Consider the following 22,799-nt stretch of genomic DNA (forward strand, 5'->3'; position numbering starts at 1 on the left):
CCAGAACGCGCGCTTTGGTGGAGGCTCGAAGCGGATTCGAGCGGAGGTATTGCTGCGACCCGTTCCCCTTTTGAAGATGTCTATCCAAACGACAGCACCGTGGGCCGAGAACCACTGCCAGAGCAGCTGGGGAGTCACGTCTGGTGGCAGGCCATCGAGCCTCACGGTCAATTCGCGCCATTGCCGCCATTCTGCTTGAGGATCTGACTGCGGTGATGCCTTGGACGAGCCTCTGTGCTTATGGGGAGTACGCTGCGACTTGTGGTGCGCCTGACTCTGGCGGGATGTAACTGAGGATTGAGATTTGTAGCCGTCAGTTGAGCTGTTGTCCCGACGCGGAGTCCGCTGAGGGCGGCGTGGGGCCCCCCCCTTGGACATGCTTGACATCGCGCCGACGGCTGATCGGTATGTTGCCGATTGAGTGCCGACCAGACGCTGCAGTGTCGTGGAGGCGCCGGATGGTAGGCTGGTCGCGCGACCGGACAATGGGAGGGTCTTTGCAACTAGCCCAGGGTGAGGCTCGATTTGGTCGCGTTTTCGTGTCTCCGCGAATGAACAGCCGCGGACTCTGGGTCGCGCCGGCGGCGTGGGGCAGGGGTAGTGGGCAACGGTAAACTGGGCAACCTCTCCCAGGAGAGAAGCCTGGACGGCGAGCCGTGGCGATGGACCGTATCTGGTCGTTCAGTCTTTAAGCCGAAACAACGGAATAGCGGCGGCGGCAGCGGACGGCGGAAGCGATTAAGTGATGGCTTGGTGGATCACGCACGACCGTCAATGGGGATTGCCCAATGTCAAGGCCGACGGGGCCGATCCACGCGCCACCTTCGCGCTGACCACCGGCTTTTATCGCTGTGACTATGGAGAAAACGGTCAGCAGACGAAGAGGACGACAACCAGAGGAAATGGAAATGCCTTTTTTATTGTAAAGAGACGAAACAAAACCCTATGTGCGCTGCGTAATTCGCTATCGCTTAATTTATGGGTGTCGCAATCGCGCGACCGCTTGTAGTGGAGGTCGGACGGATAGTAAATGGTAGGCGGGCGGGTAGGGGAGATGAAGAGAGAGTGTGTGAGAGAGAGAAGGGGGGGAGGAGAGGAAGGGGAAAAGCAACGAACGAAGCAAACGTTGAGCCCAGGTGCAGCAAGTGCGAGCACGAGCGAGTGTTTGTGTGCGAAGTGAGAAGCAACTTGCCCTGGCGACGGGCTGGGCTTTTTGGGGGACGGTGCGGGCGCGTGTGGGCGCGCGTGAGCTGAGGAAGGTGCCAGGCTCGTTTGCGGCTGCCAGCTGCGCGCAGTCGCTGCAACACACGCGTCGAGGGCTCAGGCCTGAACGAGCGCAGTGATTCACTATCAGGGCTCTAGTCACTGCGCGGATGGCTCTCGGAGGAGTGGCCTCGAGCTTGGTATTTATGGTGCGGCTGCTGGCCGGGCTCTTGTTGGGATCCCGTTTGCACACCAGCCGCCGTCAACGGCCCGGCAACCTATTCACTGGCAGCTGCAGGAGGGTTACGGAAACTTGCATCGGCGCGGCCCAGTGAGGCCCGATCCAGACTCCAAGGCCCGGGTCACTGCGTCGCGAGGTGCTTTGTCTCCGCTGCTCACCTGCGATTTGGTCAGACGATAGTTCCAGGTAGGGCATACCCCAGACACTGAGGGTATCCAGGTACACTTAGGTGAGCACCTGGGTGTTGGCTTTTGGGATACCGGACTCAGCAAACACCTGTCTGTGCCTGACCAGGGGGGCCGCGAGAAGAATCACAGGGTCCAGTTCTCCAGGTGCCATTTCGTCGGGCTTCCTCCACGAACTCGTCGACCGTGGAAGACTTTGCGCGCGTGCAAGAATGGCGCCATCATCCCGCGCAGATCAGTGCTGGGTTTTGACAGCCCGGGGCTGATGCCCGACGCACTGCGACGCCGCCACGCGGGAACAGCCGCCCGCACGGCAATGACCTGGCGCGGGTGGTGGTGCCCTTGTTTGCTTCCCTGCAGGGACCGCGCTGCGGTGCATCGGGACGAATTGCCGGCCTGACCTACGGACATTTTTAAGTTACTAAGGTGGTCGATTTAATCCGACCCGCGTACGGAGTACGAGGTTGTGGCATGGCATGGCATGTCTGCAGCGGGGGCGCATCGTCTGCGACAATGTTGGCTGGCGCATTGGATTGCTGCAGACAGAGGCCGTCCAGTTGGCAACGCAAGGTAAAACGTACCATGTTAGGAACTTGGGGAGCGAGGGCAGGTAGGTACTCTGCGACGTCTTTTGGCGTATGTGTTTCAGCTGATTGATTGGTACCGAGTACATGATGCGACGACGAGTCTCGTATTCACCACGATGGCTCGGGAGTTGTGCCGTCTCCGCTGCGCGCCGCGTCCACGCGATGCGCCCCTCATGACCCATCCCGTCCCAACGGGCGTCGTAGCAGCTTGGAACTGAACAGCCAAACAGCCATGGCAGTGTACCGAGCTGCGGCTGTCTACTTCCACCCCTTTCCAGCAAAGGGGCACGTGTGCGCAGAGACTAGGTAGGTAGGTACCTAAACTTGGAAATGCCCGAGGGGGATGCATACTGCGCCAGCATAATGATGATGCGAGCCCCCAACTGGGCACGACACACGCGCGCCCTCCCGAAGCTAACTAGGCCGCCCAACCTGTCCTTTGTCTTCAGGGGCCGCCTCCGTTAAAAAAAAAATGACGTCCCCCCCGGCTCCGCCACGACCCAATCAACGCGCCCACCCCGTCGGAGGATTGCCTGACTGACCAAAACTCTGCCAGCGCCCCATTCTTTCCCCAGCATCTGAGGTGAGGAAGCAAGCCAGCAAGCAAGACCACTGCCGCAGAAATGCATTCTTGAGCCCTCCTCCTCGTCCCTCCCGGTCCCGTCCCTCCTCCCCCTTCCCCCTTCTTCCCTCCCTCCCTCCCGCACGCCACGCGAAGCGACCGCTGCCTCGGCCCAATACACGCGACCGGCTCGTCCTAATTAATTCTCCTGCATTTCCGCTGCGCGCCGCGCCCCGTGTATCGCTGTCGCATCGTCGTCGCTTCGCCCGCTACGCTGTCCTCAACTCGACCCTTTGTCCCAAGTCGCGCTCGGTGCCCCCGAGGTCCCGCCCACCGGAACCCCCCCCCGTTGTCCGTGCACCCGCGTCGCCCGTCGCCGTCCACGTCTTCGGTTTTCTATTGCGCGCTCCCGCTGACCGCCGCCGCCGGTCGCGCACTCGAACAGACGAACACTCGACAGACTCGCACGCTCGATTGAACCGCCGAGGGAGCCGCCGCCATGGTTTACGTCCGTCAAAAGAACCTCCCGGCTCTCCGGGAGTACAAATACTCCTCGGTCGACCGGTCGCTCGTGTCCAAGTACATCTTGAAGCCGTTCTACACAAACTTCGTCATCAAGTGCTTTCCCATGTGGATAGCGCCGAATCTCATCACCTTGACTGGCTTCATGTTCGTTGTCGCCAACGTCTTGACGCTGCTGTGGTACAACCCGACACTCGACCACGACTGCCCCAGCTGGGTCTACTACAGCTGGGCTGTCGGCCTGTTCTTGTATCAGACCTTTGACGCCGTTGACGGCTCTCAGGCGTGAGTGTTGCCTTGGTTGAGCGGGATATCTGGGAATCGAATGCTGACACCTGGCTAGTCGACGAACGAAGCAGTCCGGACCCCTCGGCGAGCTCTTCGACCATGGCGTCGACGCTCTCAACACCAGCCTCGAAGTCCTCATCTTCGCCGCCTCCCAAAACATGGGCCAGGGCTGGAAGACGGTCGCGACCCTGTTTGCATGTGAGCCTCCCTTTGCCGCCGAACAGCCTATTCCTTGCTCCCATGCTAATCAGCCGTTATAGCTCTCCTCACGTTCTATGTCCAGACCTGGGACGAGTACCACACCAAGACTCTGACCCTGGGCATCGTCAACGGGCCCGTTGAGGGCGTCCTCATTCTTGTCGGCGTCTATGCCCTTACCGGCTTCCTCGGCGGTGCCCACATCTGGCAGCGGAGCATGCTTCGCAGCCTAGGCGTCCCCCAGAATCTCGGCATCCCGCCTCAGGTCTACGAGCTTTCCTTCACCGACTGGTACTTGGTCCAGGGCGCCGTTGTGCTCGTTCTCAACACCGTCGAGTCCTCGCTCAACGTCATCCGGGCTCGCCGTGCCAGGGGTGACCGCTCCCGCGGCGCGCTGCTTGGCCTGCTTCCCTTCTTCGGCATGTGGGTCCTGATCGTCACGTACCTCTTCCTCAACGAGGACATCCTGCACAACCACCTCGTGCCGTTCGTGCTCTTCGCCGGCCTCGTCAACGCCTACAGCGTCGGCCAGATGATCACCGCCCACCTCACCAAGATGCGCTTCCCCTACTGGAACGTCCTCGGCGTCCCGCTGGTCTTTGGCGTCATCGACTCGCTCGGCCCCTTCCTCCAGCAGCGCTACGGCTTTGGCTGGCCCAGCTCCATCGGCGACGGCGAGTACCAGGTCGGCTTCGTCTTCCTCATGTTTGGCACCGCGCTCGGTGTCTATGGCAGCTTCGCCGTCGACGTCATCGTCACCATCTGCGACTACCTCGACATCTGGTGTCTCACCATCAAGCATCACTACGACGAGAGCGGCAACCCGCTCTCCAACGGCAAGACCAAGAACTTTTAAGCGAAGACCATGTCAGGTCTCGGGTCGGGCTGCGAGCACGATGCGACGATGCGCTTGAACCAGAGGAGACCGAGACAGCGCGCGGAAGCGCAAGACGAGATGGAGAAGAACAAAAGGTGGCAGGGAATCCGGACAGGGTTGTTATGCGACCCAGCAGAGATGTAATGGCCAGTCATGTAAGATGATCTTTTTGACAGCGATGCAGCAGCGAGGGCGGACGGGGGGGGTTCGGGTTGGGCAGCAGTGAGCGCCTTCGGCCACGGCACTCACCGCCCCGACACCCCCCCATTTGTTGTCTTTTTATTTCTTTACAGTCGTTGGCTCATTACGGTGCAGGCGGGGAAGGATAATGCTTCTTCTCACGCGTCCACCAGCAGCCACTGGAGTTTTCTGGGGAGGGTTCCTCTTTTTTTTCCGATACTGGGCTGGGGGGACACATACCTAGCCCCGCAGCTCGGTACGCAGCAGGGCATTTGTTGTTTCGTGTCTGCTACCCCCCCACGAGGTAGTAGGTGTTGTACCCGTGCGCGTGGTGTTTTTTTTTCCTGCACTTGACTCGTTCGTTCGGGTCGCGATGGGGGAGGTTTGCTAGGGGGGGTAGAGCGTTGAGACAGACCTCTCGGTTGTATAGCAAGCTGGGCAGAGGAGAGAGACACAGAGAGAGAAAGAGAAGGACAAGGACAAAGAGGAAGACGAAGACACGATTCCAAATCATCACGGTGGTGTGTGGCTGGCGAGCGACGCTGGGGACGAAGGAGTAAATAGCTTGCTAGATATCAAGATGCCACAAGCATAAATCAGCCAGCCTCTCAGTCCGTCATCAGACAATCAATCAGTTCATGCATAACCACTCCTGCCCCTTCCCTGCGTCGCCGTGCATCCAAGAAACGACTACTTCCCTCCTAGCATCGGCCTCGGATGAATAAACGCCAAAACTACAAAGTACGCTCCCGTCCCATGTGGTGTGGCCTCGCGACAAAACGAGCGAGCGACCCAAACGCCAAAAAAAGGTATCCCTGCCACCCAGAAGCCCGATTTTCCCACCGCACGCTCATGCAACTCATCCATAATACGCACGCGTTGTGCGCCACTCCCCTTGCTTCGCTTCTCCCGTGCCGCATCCCCTACGGTGCGCACACGCCGTGCCGGCCGAGGCAACCGCCCGACTATAACAAGTCGTCGGACCCGCTCGCGACGCTCTGCTCAATGGCGCGGAGAATGTCCGACTCGGCAAAGACGGGGCCCTGGCCGTCGCAGCGGGCGCAGTCCTTGAGGAGCTCGCTGACGCCGCCCACGTCGACGAGGCCGCGCTTGAAGAGGTCGTGGGCGATGATGTAGTCCCACGTCGCGCCGGCGGCGAGCAGCCGCTCGCCCTGGTCCGACGTGGTGATGCGGTGCGAGGGCTGCTTGTTCGGGTGGTTTTGGAGGACGTTGGAGTAGAAGTCGGTGGGGCTGTACCTCATCGGGGCCGTGGTGATGGGCTCCGGCGAGTGCGAGCTCTGGTGGCCGTGGCCCATGGATGAGGTGGCGCGCAAAATCTCATTCTCGGTGGACATCTTCTGCAGGTCGCGCTTGAGGCGCTCATTTTCGACCGATGCCTCCTGCTGGGCCGCCTCGAGGTTGGCCAGCTTGGCCTCGAGGTCCTTGACGTGCTTTTCCTTTCTCTCGCGGAAGGCTCGCTGGCTGTGGGGTCAACCGTCAGCGACGTCAGCACGGGGCGGCGCGAACCGGCCCTCGGCGACCAGGACAGCAGCGCCCCGGAGAGGAGCTGCATGCCCGGAGGACGAGGCCGGAGACGGCGGAGGGGTTTTCAGGACGTACGCAGCTCGGTTTTGGGCCTTTCTCCTGGACTGGGCGGGGGTCAGGTTATCGTCGTCCTCGCTGCCACCGCGCGCCCCGCCGGAGTCGTCAGCGCCGATGTCGCTCTTGGGGCCGGGCATGGTGCCATTCGAACTGTCGCTTCTCGATAGGGCGGGCTGGCGCTGATGGGCTAGAGGCTGGTGTTGATGCTGGGGATAGCCCGGGTTGACGCCATGCTGGTTCGGCGGGGTCGGCGGCCCGGCGAAGCCGTGGTGGGCATTGCCGCCGAAGCCGTTTGGGATGTCGAAAGCATGGAACGGCTCTGCAGCAGGGATGCTTTCAAAGGGATCCTGCTTAGGGCGAACGGGCGTCAGCAGCTGCTTTGACGGAAATGAATGGAGGCGACACTTCCGCGAGTCGGGAACTGCGGCGCGGCGCTGGGCCAGGCACGCAGGTTGGGGAGAGGCAGGGGCGTGGCTATGGTAATGCTCAGGTAATGCGGCGCGCCAGCAAATCAAGCCCAGCTCGTGGGGGTTTTGCGAGCTGGCCGCACTGCAGCCCCCCGGGAGATGGAGAGCGACAGCCGCGTTCGCGGAGCCACGATCTCGGGCGCATGTAGATCGGGAAATGCAAGATGCTCAGGGGAGGGACTCGGCACTGACAGGTGAGGTGTGACTGTAATCCTCCGAGGGCCCCGACTGCCCAGGCGTGAGCGGCGGGATGGGCGCAAACGACGGGTAGGGCTGCGTCGAGGCAAAGGCGTACTGCCCCGTAAAGTCCATGGTGTGCCTTATGTTTAATGCTGTTGGTGCTGCCGGTTGACGTCGCTCTCGTTGTTGGCCGCTGCTGGTGCTGCTACTGGCACTTCTTTCCCGCGGACTGACTGGCAACGGAGATGCGTCGTGAAGATGTTGCAAGGCGGGTTGGAGAGCCTGGCTGGAGATGCTGAAAAGGCGGGGGGTGGGACGCGGACGAGACAGAGGACGGCGGCGAGGGTGGTTCAGAGGGAAGAAGGCAAGTTCTCGATGGGCGCGATGGAAGGGGAGAGGACGAGATGAAATGGGGACAGGAGATGGATTGGCGAGAGCCGGGACGGATAGGAAGACGTCGACAGAAATCTCCAAAGATGACGGTGCCGCAGCTTCTGGCGGCGCTGCTTGCCTGCCTGGCTAGTACGCGTACGGTACGGTACTGTACTGCTGCCGTGAGGGCAGCACGCGCGGCTAACGGTGGGACACGGACAATCTGTCTTGGCCCTTGGGTGTGTCCAGACCGGAGAGGGCATCCACGCATCCACGAGACAGAGGGCTTGGAGTCAGTGAACGGGGGGAGGGGACACCGATTTAGCGCGCAAGCCGAGACGGCGACTCGGCGGGGGTCGGATGGGAGGGTGAGGGTGAGGGGAGGGGAGGGTGAGGGGAGCGCAGGACTGGGCGGAACGGGCGAGGAATTTGGGCCCACGAGGGGCGGAGACGGACACGGCGATGGCGGCGGGCGGCGCAGGAGGTGGGAGGGGAGGAGGGGAGGAGGAAGACAGACGACACGGGGGCGTTGATGATGACGACGATATTGGTGGACGGATGCACGCAAGGATCCAACCTGGAAGGTTTGGCTTTGGGGGGGGCTTGCCCGGCTGCCGCCTGGTCGGGTCGGCCGTTGCGAGGATTTAGGGTCACTGCGTCCCGTCAGAGGGGTCCATGGCCCGCTAGGTACCAAGATAGAGCCGTTGAAGACCCTGGTGGAGCGGGTACATCTCCGGACTGGTCACTGCTGGCTGAGGTAAGGTACCTTGCCTTACCTGCCTGGAGCTGCCCGCCACCAACGCAAATACAGCGGGCACGCCTCGGCAAGTCAGCCAGACAGCCTCCGAGACTGCGGACGGGAGGGCGCTTCGGTCGCGGTGTGGTCATCCACGGATGGCATGGCTGGCTGAGCCCGTCCAAGCCCAGCCCAGCTTTGGTAGCTCAACCATCCCGTAGTAAGTTACGGTATAGGGTTCCCGAGGTTCGAGGTTCGAGGTTCGAGGTTCGAGGTGGCATTCCTGCGCCGGCCGCAGATCCTGCACGGGAGCCAAAGCAAATCCAGGCGGTCAGGCCAGGTCAGGGCGCCTTTGCTGCCCAGGGCAAGGATCACGGCGACGCGAACATCAGCGCCTGAGGTATGGGGCCAGGTAAGGTACAAGGCAAGGTAGACAGGCGTTGTGAGCTGGATGCCCGCAGACGTTGGCGCTTCGTGCGTGCTGTGCGGCGCCCTACCGAGAACATGACACCGGAGCAGCTGCCAGCTGCTCCGCGGGAGGGGCAGGGCGTGTGGTCCCTGTCGCCGTCGTCGTGGTATCCATGGATCGTTTGGCGTCTTCACCCGACTCGACTCATCAACCTGCTGTCGTCACTGCTTGGCAAAGCCGCCTCCCAGGGCCCTAGCTCCCGATTGTGCCTGGCACGGACTGCCGGTGCCCGCCCTACGTGCTGCTGGACAAGCCACTGGCGTTCACGGACGCGCTATCGTCGCCTGGGCATAGCCGGGCTGGCCTCGCCGCCACCGGCAGCGGGAGCAGCTCGGGCCACTGGGGCCGCCACCTCATCGCAACGACTCGCGGGCCAGGCTGGCGACCGTGCCTAACCTTTCGCAGACATGAAAACCGCTGCTAAAGAACGGAGGGGAACGTGGAGAGCGCTTGATGCCCTGTTAACTCCGTTTTATGACTTTTCCAGAGCTTTTTGTATTCTGGAAGTCGGACTTAAGGGGGTTGGAAGAAGACGCGCTTCATTGCAGAGCCTACAGTGAGCCTGTAGTGTGCTTGTCCATCTCAACGAGCATCGCCGGAGAGCCATCAAGCAGGCGGGATGTTAGCGGACATGCAGTAATGCACGGAGGACGCAGCCCATAGGTACCTTACCTTCCAGGTTGGGTAGACGGGAAACTCCAGCTGTTCCATAAGGTAGGCACGCAGCACCTCCAGTTGCCCGCCAGGCTTGACATGCTGTCAGCTGTCGCTGCAACGCCCCCCTCGGAGATGCACAGCGCGGAGGGCAGTCAACTGTGCGCACCTCACAACTTACAGCACGCAAACAGCCACGCCACCGAAACACACTCGCTGCCCTGCCCTGCTGCCCACGACGAGGCTTGCATTTGCAGTTTGTCTCAGCCCACAAAAAAAGCACGACACGCCGCGGGGGGCGCCTTGCCCTCCTGGGTATGAGTATCTGCCAGTCGCCTTTCTCGCGCGCGCGCGCGGCCCCGTCCACATGGCGAGGCGGGCATGCGGGCTCCTCCTGGGCCAGGGGGGGGGGGATCTTGCAGCCATGTCCATCAGTGGAGGTCGAATCGCATCGTCGAACCGGTACGTCTGAACCAAGAGCCGGCTGGCTGGCTGGCCTAATTACCCCTTTGCCCAAACAACCTACGCATTGGGTGCTGGCCATGCTTGGCCGGTGGGATCGCCGACGCCCCGGGGCGGTGCCACGCTGCGCTAGCCGGTGGGGGCGTAAACCTTGTTTGCCGTGTAACCTCATCTTCAACCTCACCTCATCCTCGTCTCTTAACCCGTCTCTGGTTCCAGCGACGCGACGGCTGCGACTTTTGCTTGCTTCTTTGTTGCTGCTACTGCTGCCACTGCTGCTTTCACTCTGCCTCTAGATACTGCCGTCCTAGCCGTGTAGGTCAGATCCTAGAAGGACGCACAGCCAACGGTAAGCGTGAGCATCGCGTTGCGTCCCCCGGCCCAGCTGCGACCCCCCTTGCCTATGGGCTGGCGTCGCGATATCAACAACTGATCAACACTCGACGCGCCCGCATTCGTTGACTTGCTAGCGCCCCTCTCACCCCGACGGCGGAGAGAATCTCTGCGGGGCCGAGTACCGGGATAGGGGCAGGGCGGCTCTCAACCTCGCCACCGGCGCGGCTGTGACAACCTCGCAAGGCAGCCAACGACTCGCCTTGCCGCGCTGCCCCGTACAATGCTTGCTTGACGTCGCCCGTCACCGGCATCACTCCCGGAGCCCCTCCAAACACGGATAATAGCCCCGACTGACACTTGGCCTTGGGCCTTATGGGGCCGCCGTGCACACACGTACGCGTCTTTTCGGCTCCGTCGTTGTGGGACTCTGCCCCCGTAGGCTCGGGTCAATGTGGTTCCCGAGTATCTGAAGACGGTGGCTATCGCCCCTGCTGGTATGAGGCGACAATATGTCGGGCGGGCGGGCAAGGCAGAGACCCGAGCAATGCGGCCGAGTCACGCTCGTCAACGGAGATGGCCAGACCCGATGAGGGTGAGCTCGGGCAGCGTCATGACTCTCCGCCCCTGGACCCAATCGCGGACCGTCTGTCGATCCCCTCAGGTCCAGAACCACGAAGCTTTTTTTTTTTCTTCAGAGCCAAGACCCCGACCCGGGGTTACGCGTAGTACAAAGCAGAAGGTTCATGATACCATCAACCTGGTACGTGGCATCGCATGGGGTTGAAGGCCCGCCCGCTCGCCGCGTCGGTTCCATCTCGGCCGTGAATCTGCGTTCCGTGGGGCAGGGTCATGCCAAGTACATGTAGGCAGGCGGGCCATGGGGATAGAGTTGTGCGCGGTGAAACACGCAATATCATGCTCTCCATAGTTTTTGACCTCGACGTTCGCATCATGCAGGGAATGTCACCGCGAGAAAGGGGGTTCCCTGATAGTCCATGGAAGTTGGGCCCTCGCGGCTGCAAACGACGTGGGCGTGTTTGAAATCCACGAATGACAGGTCTGTCTGCGCGCCCTCGATATGCGTCGTTGCATTTCATCATTCTCAGGGGCTGCTAATGGTGATTGTCTCTCATGGTGTTATCGGGATGAAACCTCCCTACTAATTGACAATACCGTGTGCGGCTTCTGCGTGAAGCCCATGTTGCCCAGCCAGTACGTTAAATTCTAAAAGCGCACAGAGGCGCGTTACCGTGAGAAAGGGGAATGTAATCCCATGAAGTGGAATACCGAGGTGAATCCAGGAAACAGGCAGCCCAGCGCGCCGGGTTCGGAGACGTGCCAACGCTGGCATGATTCTTTCTGCGGACCCATGGGTGCGGTTCGTGGCCAAGGCGGAGCAGAGAACACAGAATAGCATGCCTCGTTGCGGACGGGACCGAGGTGTGAAGGTCCCATCGACGTGAACATGACGTGTTCTGCTCTGTTCTCGTCGCTGGATCCCCCTCTCTTCGGCCGAGCCCTGCATGGAAAACAAGCCTTGTGGGCTCCACGCCCGGCGTCTCGCGCCACGCATCAACGAAGACCCTCCTCCCGCCACGCGACCGGCCGGCACCTGGGCCGGATCTAGGAAAGGGGGGAGGGGGAGGAGCGCGCGGCAGCGGCGCCTCAGCCACGGCCTTTCTGTGGTCCGGGACAGTGGTTTTTTGCTGCTGCCTACGGCAATTTCCGGGAGGGAGGCAGCCCGGCCAAAGTCCGTGTCCGCTGTCGACCGTTTGCTGCTGTCGTTGACTCGTTTGTGTGGAGGGGGCCCTGTCACGGAGAAAGTGGCAGCCGCTGAAAGGCGGACTTGGCACACACGTCTCTCGAGGGCTGATGATAACGACGAAGGGGCCAGGGTTCATCGTCGCTGGCTAACAAGCCACAGGTGCGACATGGCATGATTTTGGACCCCCACTGCCCATGGCTCTGGGTGGTACTAACCACGGATATGCACCCATGCATGTATGCATGCATGCATGCATCAGTGTCTGTAAGAGTATGGAGTCGGAGGAGCACGAACGAAGGAACAAACGAACGAGCGGGCGCATGCGATGGCCTGAAACGGCGACCACATGCAGCGAGCGACGCACACCAACATGAGCTCGCCATTATTGCCGTCCCCCATACTTCGACCACATGTGTCAAGTCTTCAGTAAAGCCCGCCCCTTGCCGTAGATAGATACGTTTCCCTTCTGGGCGGCGACCCCGTTTACGCCCCCCCGGCATCATCACCAGCACCAGCCCTGGCAGCCCTGGCAGCGAGTGCCGGCCGCCCATTGCTACAAGTATCCCCTCCCTCCACCCCCATCGCATCGCATCCTCGCCATGCATTCCATAACGAGCAGGCCCCCGCGAAACGGGACATGGAGTATTAGATAGGAGGAGGAGGGGAAGAAAAGCTTCTTCAACAGGGTGGAGAACCGTTTCCGTCCCTCCCTCTTTTCTTCCACCCAGTCGCTGGGCTCGAGGAGGGATGGGAAACAGAGCCAACCAGCCAGCCAGCCCAGCCCAGCCCAGCCCAGCCCAGCCACCCCGTCTCGGCGGCCGCCCGAACATGCAAAATCATTCACGGAACCAGCCTTAAGATGGTCGTACGTACTGTAATAAACCCGTCGTGGGAAAGAGAGGGCGTTGAGGAGGCGGCGCCGCAGCGGAGAAGGCGGAAAGCTGAAATTGGGTTTAAACATCCCCTTTTGGCAACGCCTTTTCTGGGTGTCAGTCCCCCGGCTCCTCTGTATGGTTCAAAGTACGACCATAGCACTACACCACACACACACTACCGCCTGGCTCCCGTCAAGGGAAGAGGGAAAAAAAAAAACTGGAGAGCGTGGCCGTACGTCACTGGGCGGCGCCTCCGGCTGTCGCTCGTCCTCGGGGGAGAGAGGGGGGGAGGGAGGGACGGAGGGAGGGAAAGAGAGCCGCGGCAGTTGGGGGGTGATGGTGGGTGGGTGGTGTTAGCCGCCGCGCGCGCCGCTGGGCGGGATCTGCGACCCGACGCCTTGGGAATGCCGGCCGATACGACCTGATACCCCAGTAGTAGGCAGTGGGCATGTCGGTGCGGGTGCGGGTGCGGGTGTGTGCATGTCGGCCGGCGTCTGTGACATTCCGAAATTCTTGCCTCCTTTTCGCACGTCTTTTCGGGATTTTCGGGGCCTCCCATGGCCCCCCCCCTGGCGTGTGTATGTCTATGTCTGTGTCTATCCTGACAACGGGAGGGATCCCGGCGTGTGGGCTCGCTCGAGAGCAGGTTATTCTCCGCCGTCACTCGTACGAAAAAGACCTTACCTCGGACCTTTGACGTGACGTTGGCGTGGCCGGTTCGCCGATGGGCATCTGGGGAACGGGACAGTTCTCACTGCCCCCGTTTGTGATCCCCCGGTTGCGCAACGGGGATGCATCTCTATACGAACTCGTACGTAGTAGTGATAATCTGAGCTCACGATCCAGGATGCCAGACAGGGGGACCCGACGGATGAGCGAGCACACCCACCCTTCGTGGCAGACGACGACAAGCCCAAACGGTTTTGTCTTGTCCTTGCCTTGCCATGTCTTGTCTCTGCCTTGACTTGCCCTGCCCTGCCCCGCCCCGCCCCTGCCTGCATCGTCGTCGTCGTTGATCTGTGGGGTACACCAAGAGTGTGTGTGTGTGTCTGCGTCCCCTTGGTAGCCTCGCGGAGACGGGAAGCCATGGCCCGGGAAAAGCATGATTGATTTGTTACACGCTGTCAAGTGTGAAGAAACCACCCGGTCTCCGTATCCGCATCCGTATCAGACAAGTAGGGTAGGGCTTGAGATGCCGTGCTGCCCGTGTATGGTGTGGTGGGGAGGGGCCATAACTGCAGTGACGCAGCCTTATTTATGCCTTGTCTTTGACGTTCCGGCTTCGAGGATCAACCTACGGGGATCAACTGCAAAGAACGGGGCATACATGGCCGCCAGCAGCAGGACGCCGTATGCGTGCCACACCTCGACACTCTTTCACTCAACATAGTAAAGACATGTGCGTGTGGGTGTGTCCAGACTTTCTCGGTCTATTCTCTTTCCCCCTCCGGTCTGTGCTCCTCTCCCTCGCCTCTACACTCACTCTCTATCTACAGACACTCATCCCTGCGCCTTTTGCGCGCCTCATATCGTCAACCCAGGCATCCGCTCAGGGCAGCAGCCTCTTCGGCGTGCGTGGGTAGTAGCTCGCCAGGTGCACACTCGGCAGGTTGAGGTACCAGGCCACGACGCGGTCGAGGCCGATGCCGCCGCCACCGTGCGGGGGCACGCCCGCGCTCTTGAACACGTCGACGTACTCCTTGATGCCCGGGCTCGCCGGGTCGATGCCCTTCTTACGGATCCGCGCCTCCAGCAGCGACGGCACGTGGATACGCTGCCCGCCCGACAGGATCTCCTGCCCACGCATGAAGAAGTCGAAGGCGTTGGTCACCTTGGGGTCCGCCGGGTCCTCGAGCGCGTAGAACGGCCGCGCGCCCTCGGGGAACTTGTCGAGCACGTAGAAGTCGGTGTGGTACTTCTTGCGCACGATGGCGCCCAGTGCCTTCTCCTGCGGCGTCGACATGTCCTCCTCGTCGCTGACGTTGCGGAACTCCTCGGGGCCCTCGGCGCGCAGCAGAGCCTGGCCCTCGGCGAACGTCAGGCGCACCTCCTTGCCGGCCTCGGGGAGCAAGAAGTCCTCGGACGGGTAGATGGTGCGGATCAGCGCAATCTGCTCGGCGCACCGCTCGGCGAGGCCGCGGAAGATGTAGAGCAGCACGCCCTCGAGCATGTTGCGCACCTCGTGGTAGTCGTCCTCGATTTCCATTTCCAGATCGAGACCGGTGAACTGTAGGACACACAATCGCGTTAGCATGACATTCACTGCGCGCCTCACGCATCGACCACGACTCGGTCGTTCATCTAGGGTTCAACTTGCCTCGGTCATGTGTCTCGGGGTGTTGGAGTTTTCGGCGCGGAAGACGGGGCCGATGCAGTAGACGCGCTTGCGGCCGCCGGCAATCTCAATCTGCTTGTAGAACTGGGGCGACTGCGCCAGGCACGCGCTCTTCTCAAAGTACGGCAGGGTAAAGACGTTGGCACCGCCCTCGGACGCGGCGCCGATAAGACACGGCGGCTCGAACTGGTTGAAGCCCTGCGTGTCGAGGTACTCGGCGAACAGCTTGCGCGTCGCCATGCGCACGTCGGCGATGGCCTGCTGGACGGGGGCGCGCTTGTGCATGGCCGGGTTGCTCAAGTGCGTGGCCATGCTCGCGCTGGGCACGTTGTCGAGGCTCGTCGCCTCGACGCCCTTGCGGGCCTCCTCGACGGCGGCGTCCTGTGGCACCTCCTCATCGTCAAAGTTGGTGACGGCCTTGTTGGCGACGACGAGACCCATGCCCAGGACCTCGGGGCCCGGGGCGATGAGGTAGCACTTGGCGATGTGCAGCTCGTAGTTGGAGACGCGCACGCTCTTGACGGGCTCGAGGGGCTTCTCGACGCGGGCCTCGATGAGCACGTAGCTCTCGAGGTTCAGGCCGCCGATCCACTTGACCATCTGGCGGCTGACGGGCTTGCCCTCGGGGCTCGCCGCGACGACGCCCTGGATGGCCCAGTTGCGCTCCTCGCGCAGCTCGACAAAGGCCATCTTGGCGCCCTGCATGCGCGAGTTCTGCACCCAGCCGCGCACCTTGATCGTCTTGCCCAGGTGCTCGTCGCCAATGTTCTTGAGGCTGACCCGCTCGGCGTCGACCTTGGTCTCGTGCGTCGCGTCGCCGTAGTTCTCCTTGGCCAGGTCCTCGGTGTTGCCCGCGGCGGCCTTTGCGGCGGCCTGCGCGGCCTGGTGCTCGGCGGCGCGGCGGGCCTTTTCGGCCTCCTTCTTGGCCTTGGCCTCGGCCTTCTTCAGGGCCTTCTTGGACGGGCCGGCGCCCTCCTCACCGACCACGGCGCCATCAGCGGCAGGGGCAGAGGCGGCAGGAGGGTTGGCGGCCGCGGCCTCGGACTGGGACGGCGGCGGCGTGGGGTTCTCGGCGGTCATGGTTTCGTGTGTGATCGCTCTCGTTCGAGGGGGCTTGCGGCCGACTATGGGGCGGATTCGACTGTCGGCGCCAATTGCTTTGTTAGCCGACGGAGAGACGATTGTGTTGGGTTCGGCAATGGAAAGGACGATGAGCTCGAGATGCTGCTCTTTAGCGTGGCAATGACACCCTTGGGAGGAGAGAGGTCGAAGTGACTCGACCGGCGGGACAAATTTCAGTCATGCGTCTTTGGCGGGGCACCAGAGCAATCCCGTCCAAACCCCGCCATGACGCCCTGGCCTCCGGTTGGCGGGGCCGTCTTCGCACGCATCCCACACCGTGTTCCCAAAACGGAAGTATACCACTCCATCAAAACGTGACTCTTCATTCACCACAGTGGCTAGGCCACCGTCACGCCGTTGCAACAAGACAGTCGCTGCAATAGCCCCGCTGCCCTCACGCAGGACAGCCAGCGGCTTCTTCATTACTCGATACAGGCGTCTCGTCAATAGCAAGCAAGTCTAGCAAAAGCAGCGCCCTGCTGGGAAACGCCGCAGCCTCACCGGCCTCCCATGACGACCGCAACATGTCTCGCAACTCCTGTTCCTGAACTCCGTTCCGAATGACCGCCCCCAAATCAACAGAAACCAGCCGAAGCATGAGGCCCCAGTGCATTGTATACAAGCCGTTGGGGATGTGTACAAGGTTGCCCCCGCCAGCACGAGCGCCGTCGTCGCTGCGTCACATCAGCGGCCGGCCAGTCCTCGACGCTTGAGGCCGAGGAACTACGCAAAGTGCAACGGCTCAGCCTTCTCGCAAGTAAAGAGGTTGATGTGGTGATCGCCCCGCGCAGCACAACCCAGTATCGGGCGGTGCGGGTGGAACGCCGTCGCCGAGATCGGACCTCCGCGCGTCTGCTGGAGAAAGCTCGAGTACGGCTCGAGCCGCGACAGCTCGTTGCCATCGAAGTTGAACACCTTGACCGAGTGCTGTGACGTTCCCCTATTCCATAGTTAGCGAAGTCCCGTGGGCAAGGAGGAGGAAAACTTACACTGCAAACACCGGCAGGTGCTCGTGTGTGCTGGCGGTTCGCAGCGTGTCTCGTGTCGTCTGGAATGAGTGCAGCGGCTTATCCATCCGGATGTCCCAGATCTTGACCTTGCCATTGCGGCTCGCGCTGATGAGCTCCCGCTGCCCGCCGCGCTGCATGTGGACGCTCTTAATCCATTGGCGGTCCGACTCGTCTTTCCACTTGCGCACCATCGAGTCTTGAGGTCGCTGTCGTGTATCAAACACGCGCACCGCTCCGTCGCCGAACCCAGCAACAAAGACGTTGCCAGTCATTTGGTCCGAGGTAAGCGAGGTCACGCACGAGCCCGATCGGGCGGGAATGTCCATTATGCACGTCTCGTGCGCCGCGTACCACACGCGGATGACCCTGACATCGCCCGCGACCAGCACCCTGCCCGTTACCTGCTGCCAGTCGAACACCATGCCCGAATTGACGTTGCTGGGTACCATGTGCGTCAGCGCCCTCCACGAAGTGGCAAGCTCAATGTTCTTGTCCGAGTCGTAGTTTCGGTAGACGCGAATCACGCCATCCGATGACCCGGTCAGCAGGAACGCCTGGTCATCCTCGTTGATAAACTTCATGTCGCTGATCTTGGAGCCCTCGGGGTTGCCGTTGCTGAACTTGCTCAGCCGGCCCTGCTTCTTCCAGTCCCACACGTATACGGTGTTCCCGTCGTCTGACACCGCGAGGTGATCCTCGTACTGATGGAAGGTCATCTTCGCAGGCTGGGCACCATTGTTGACAATGCCTAGCTGATTATTCCACTTGTGCGTACCGGCGAGCGCCTTCAGCGGCTGCGTTTCCCGCAGCATATTCTCGTTCCGCGCTCTTCGCCACAGACGTTCGTTGTACTCGGTGCTTCCAGGCTCGTCCGCCTCGCTGGCCTTCATCTGAGGCTCGCGGAAATATTCGATTGACCACTCGAGGAATCCGCTCTTCAGTGGCAGCGTAGGCAGCTTTGTGAGATCTCTCGCCTGGTAGGCACCAGACAGCGGTTCGCGCGCGACGTTGTACGATGCAGGGGTGCCGTACAGATCGTTTTGCTCAGGCGGCGCCGACACTTGATCAGCAGGCACCTTGGCTGACGGAGACTTGGGCGGCACCGGACTTGACGGCGTGGTCGGCCGGGACTTGTCCTCCGTGCCGATAAAGGACTGGAGGAACAGGCTCGCTGTCCGCCGCAGGATGCCCGGCGAAGGCAAGGGGGGAGTGTTGGGTGCTCCTCGCAGCGAGTTCCTTTGACTTGCAGTAGCTGCCTGGCGCTGTGCCGCCCTGTTTGCGCGAAGCTGAATCTCCCGCATCAGGGCCTGCGCCGACTCCCCGACTGCAGAACTGATAAGGGCGTTGTGCACGTAGTCGACGATAATCGTGGCGTCGCGCTGCACTTCTGGGTGCGGGTCGACGCTGAGAATAAGCGCGTGTTTCCAGCAGGCCATGTAGACGGTATTGTGCGACAGGCCGTGCGAGGTGGCCTTGATGGTGCCGTCCTTGTTTCTGTTCTCGGGTCTCGTGTAATGCAGGCCCATCTTGTGCTCCTGGCCATCGTCCTGCGGCGGGAACAACAGGTAGTCCTTTTCTTCTTGAAGTTGGTCAAAGGCCGCGACCAGAAACTTGTTCTCGAATCGGACGATGAACTGCGAGAGGAACACCAGGAACTCCTTGCGCACCATTGGGCTGCCGTCGGTGCCCATGTCCAGGATGGTCCATGCGATGGACTCTTCGATGCGCGCCACCTCGTCCGTGAGGTCAGGGATGCCCAGGAATGTGGTCATCGCATGCACCATAGCCGCACGAACTTCACAGCAAGGATCGCGAATAAGATAGGCCAGCTTGACGTAGGCATTCTCCCGGATGCCTCGCCACTTCGCCTCGGGGAGGTCTTGCCAAAGCTGGCTGATGCAGAGACACGCCCACTGGCGCAGAAGCGGATTGCTTTCGTTCTGCAAGTGGAAGAGGCAGTAGGACATGATGTCCATCTGGTTGCACACCATCTGGCCGTTCTTGTAGTCCTTGCAGAGCATGGCAAGGATGAAGGCACACATGGCCTTGTGCTCGTCGCTGTCAACAACGGGAAGACCTTCTGATGGCTTCAGGATCTGGGCAAAGTAGCCATATCCACTGTCCTTGATGAGATCCTGTTGGCAAGAGATGTCCACCGCGATGAGGCGTGCCCAGATGAAAACCATGACGGGCTTGAGCTCCGCAGCCGCCGACTGCAGAAGCTTGAGAACGTATGGGAAGATTCCTATACTCAGGGCGAGCTGCACCGACCATGGACCGAGGTCCAAGAACCTGCCAAGAAGAATGAGGGCTCTCACTCGATGCTGCTGGCTCAACAGCACCTGCAATACAACCGGAAGCTGGTCCGGCGGCTTCTGGGCCATTGCGTCTCCCCTGGTCAGGTAGACGTCAAAGGCGGTAAGCTGCTCTGTGAAGAATGTCGAATTGTGATATTCGTAATCGATTCCCTCGCTCTCCTTCTTCTCCAGCATCGGCAGCTGCGCCAGTGCCATGTCGACGGCGAGATCCCACGTCTCCCAAAGCGGGTGTTGGTGGGTATCGGGCAGCGCCGGGTAAGACTGCGGGTGGCAGCCGTACACAGTCATGACGCGCTGCGCCAGGAGGAAGTTGCGGAACAGGGCCGCAACCATCAAATCCTGCCTGAAGAACTTGCGGAACAGATCCCGGGGCAGCGTGGTCCATGCGATGCTGTCCGTAATAGCCGTGAAGATCCAATTGAGCTCGCCCAGCGGGGTGCGTCTCTCCTGAAGGCGCCCCGGCAGCTGCTTCGCTCGCTCGGGTGTGAGGTTCGTCTTCAGCGGGTTTTGAAGTACGAAAAACCATAGTGCCATTTCAATCGGCGTTGTCAGACAGGCCGTAAAGAGGTCGGCGGGCAACAGTGGGTTCGTAGGCAGGTTCTCCTTGACGGCGCAGGCTGCTAGATGGATGTATGGGCGGAAGCTGGTTTTTTCGTAGTGAGGGTCGCGCGCGGCGGCCTCCTCTTCCTCTTCCTCATGCTTCTCGACGAAGCGGTGATAGTTATTGAGTATGTTGCCGGCTTCGGAGCAGTCCCAGACGAATATCGTTGGAGCCTGCAGCCAGTGCTGCAAGTCGTACAGGCTGACGGGAATGTACTGCGTATAATTCTTGTTGAACACCCATATCTCGCCCGAGGCGGTGGGCTTCGGGACGCCGTGGCCGTTGTAGTGCAGCAACACGCGCTCATCCTTGGCGTTGCGGCGTAGGGAGACGCAGAACTTCTTAGTTTCCTCAACGGACGGATCCAGATACTGCTTGTAGCGAGCTCTGATCGCCAGCGTTTCGTATTGGGCCTGGAGAGCCTTGCCAATGTTCTCGAGCGCCTTTTGAATAGGCGGTACCGTTGGATCGGTCCACGCCTCGAGCTTGGCACCGGGAGTTGTCTTGAGCTGGTCCGGGGGCTCCACGCCGATGTTCAGACAGACGGCCAACGCGGCGGACACGGTCTTGAGCCGGTCCCGCTGACGCCAGTCCTGCAGCTCGTACTCGAGTTTCTTGGGCTTCCCGGTCGTCTCGTGTCGCTTGTCGGTAAAGTACATGTACCAATTCTAGAGATTTGTGGTTAGCTGGTCTCCTTACTAAACATATGCGCGCAAGCGCTCGCCACTCGCTCGGCACCAGGTGCAGAGCGCGAAAGGGCGCCACCTACATTCACAAGCTGGGATATTATATGCTCGGACTGGTAATGGTCCTCGAAGCCGTGCCTGGCTCCCCAGGCCGGGACCTCGTCGTCGACGTCGTCGTCATCTTCTGTTTGGCGCGACGGGCGGTAATCGCTCTTTGAGCGCAGGAGCTGGGGCTTGGTCGGGCGCTTCGGCCGGTCGTGCCCAAAATCGTCTCTCGCCTCGCCTGTGAGCGCGATGCCGTTCTTACGGCCAGGGGCGCTTGAGGGCCGCCTATCGTCGTGATCGGAGGAGGCGTCGTTGTCGGCGCTGCTGTCGCCTTGGGCACGGAACCTTGACGTCTCGCCATTGGTGACAGTGGCGGCCGAGGGCAGCGAGCCGTGGGTGTCGGATCGTAACGTCATGCCTGCTGCTACTGCTGCTGCATCTCCGGGCGGCGGGCGCGGTCTTCGGGGGAGCAGATTGGTATCTGCGTGCGCATGCGACGCCGCCGTACGAGGACGTTGGTGCGTCGACGTCCTCGGGGCGCTGGAGGCGTGTCGAGGCTGGTGTGGAGACGGCAGCGTGGACTGGGTCGCCACGACGGTCATTCTACTCGCGGCACTCGTAGTGGCGGCTTCCGGGCGAGCGTCGACGGCGGCGCTAACGGGACACCTCAAGCCCGCGCGGTCATGCTCGAGTGGAATGCGCCCGAGGAGAGCGGCGCGAGGCAGGTGTGCGCTGGGTTGGGTTGAGTCGAGTTGAGCTGCGAATGTGGTTGCGGTGCGGCAGTTCGACGTTGTTTAGAGTTTGGGCAATCACAAGGAAGCGGCGGGCGGCTGACCATCTCGAGGTGCACAGTGCCCCGGTGCTCGTGTGCAGCCAAGGCATGTACCTTTGTACGCAGGCGGGAGGTGAATTGCGGTGCGATGGGACGGGCGCCCCTCCCACCCCAGCTTGGCCCAGCGGGAGGGCAGCTTGGGCACGCGGCTGGGCCAGGCAGCACCCGGCTTGACCGCAGACGCTCCGGGGCCCCACCACAGCTGTGCCAGCGACCCCAGGGCAGCGCATCCCGCCCCCAGCCGGCAGCTGGCAGCTGGCACGGCGCTGGGACAGCCGCACATGTCCACGACACGGATGGGCATCCGATGTTACCTCAAACAGCACGCCGAGCCGTGTTCCCTGCCTCGACTGGAAACCCCGCGATCGATGCGGCTGGGCAGTGTGTCGGCTTGCTAGGCCCTCGCGACCCGGCTCCAGGTACGGAGTACAAGGACCGTACAGTGCTTCGTACAGTGCGTGCTGTATAATACGGTACCTGGGAGGAGGAGTGCATCCGCGGCAAGGAAGCATCACCTGGATGGGCGGCGACTTGTCCGGTGTTGGCCGGCCATACTCGGCAGCACGCAGTCCTCTGCAAGAAACCCCTGCCAGCGGCCGCAGACATGGATCGCCTCACTGTTTGCCCGGCTTTAGTCGTCCACGGGATGCAGATGTGAGGCTGCACGCGGCGCGGTGACTCAACGAGCACTCCCAAGTACATTGCACGTCGGATGCAGTCATTCACCAAGCGGCCAATGCTTACCTGCCCAAGTGACGCAGCATCCTGCCTTGCGTCCCGACGCTGTCCAAATACTGGTGCCTTTCATACTCGTGCTGCACCAACATTCTTCCCATACCAAAAAAACACCAAGGGTCGAGCCGGGCACTCCTGGCACTGGAATGCACGAGTTGCTTTGTCTGGGACTCTAGGGTTGACCGACTCAAACCCACGTTCCGTTCAGCACCACGTGAGCAGCTCGCGATGCTCGCCACGACATGCCTCGACCGCCTACCGTGACATGGCAAGCTCGCCACCACTTGGCGGCCTCGGGCCCGGGCACCGTGTAGATTCAACGTGGCTGCGTCGCTCACCGCATCTTCCACGGCG

At 61.5% G+C, this 22,799-nt stretch overlaps 4 protein-coding genes across 4 annotated transcripts; 1 reads left to right on the top strand and 3 right to left on the bottom strand.

The window, feature by feature from the left end:
• Nucleotides 1-3,277: 3,277 nt before the first annotated feature.
• On the top strand, nucleotides 3,278-4,642 carry PLICBS_001483 (uncharacterized protein; the record flags this gene model as incomplete). Its single annotated transcript, XM_018317441.2, has 3 exons — nucleotides 3,278-3,585; nucleotides 3,644-3,786; nucleotides 3,849-4,642. The coding sequence occupies 3 exons, from the start codon at nucleotides 3,278-3,280 to the stop codon at nucleotides 4,640-4,642; spliced, it is 1,245 nt and encodes a 414-aa protein (XP_018182966.1).
• A 1,166-nt stretch (nucleotides 4,643-5,808) lies between these two features.
• On the bottom strand, nucleotides 5,809-7,224 carry PLICBS_001484 (uncharacterized protein; the record flags this gene model as incomplete). Its single annotated transcript, XM_018317440.1, has 3 exons — nucleotides 5,809-6,325; nucleotides 6,464-6,792; nucleotides 7,105-7,224. 3 exons carry the CDS (start codon nucleotides 7,222-7,224, stop codon nucleotides 5,809-5,811), a joined length of 966 nt encoding a protein of 321 aa, XP_018182965.1.
• A 7,086-nt stretch (nucleotides 7,225-14,310) lies between these two features.
• PLICBS_001485 (uncharacterized protein) lies at nucleotides 14,311-16,176 on the bottom strand (the record flags this gene model as incomplete). The annotated part of the gene is made up of 2 exons (XM_018317439.2): nucleotides 14,311-14,988; nucleotides 15,124-16,176. The coding sequence occupies 2 exons, from the start codon at nucleotides 16,174-16,176 to the stop codon at nucleotides 14,311-14,313; spliced, it is 1,731 nt and encodes a 576-aa protein (XP_018182964.2).
• A 765-nt stretch (nucleotides 16,177-16,941) lies between these two features.
• PLICBS_001486 (uncharacterized protein) lies at nucleotides 16,942-21,294 on the bottom strand (the record flags this gene model as incomplete). Its single annotated transcript, XM_018317437.2, has 3 exons — nucleotides 16,942-17,158; nucleotides 17,208-20,815; nucleotides 20,917-21,294. The coding sequence occupies 3 exons, from the start codon at nucleotides 21,292-21,294 to the stop codon at nucleotides 16,942-16,944; spliced, it is 4,203 nt and encodes a 1,400-aa protein (XP_018182962.2).
• Nucleotides 21,295-22,799: the final 1,505 nt, after the last annotated feature.

The sequence above is a fragment of the Purpureocillium lilacinum genome (genome assembly GCF_023168085.1).
Source record: "Purpureocillium lilacinum CBS 284.36 DNA, scaffold_1, whole genome shotgun sequence".
Taxonomy (NCBI): domain Eukaryota; kingdom Fungi; phylum Ascomycota; class Sordariomycetes; order Hypocreales; family Ophiocordycipitaceae; genus Purpureocillium; species Purpureocillium lilacinum.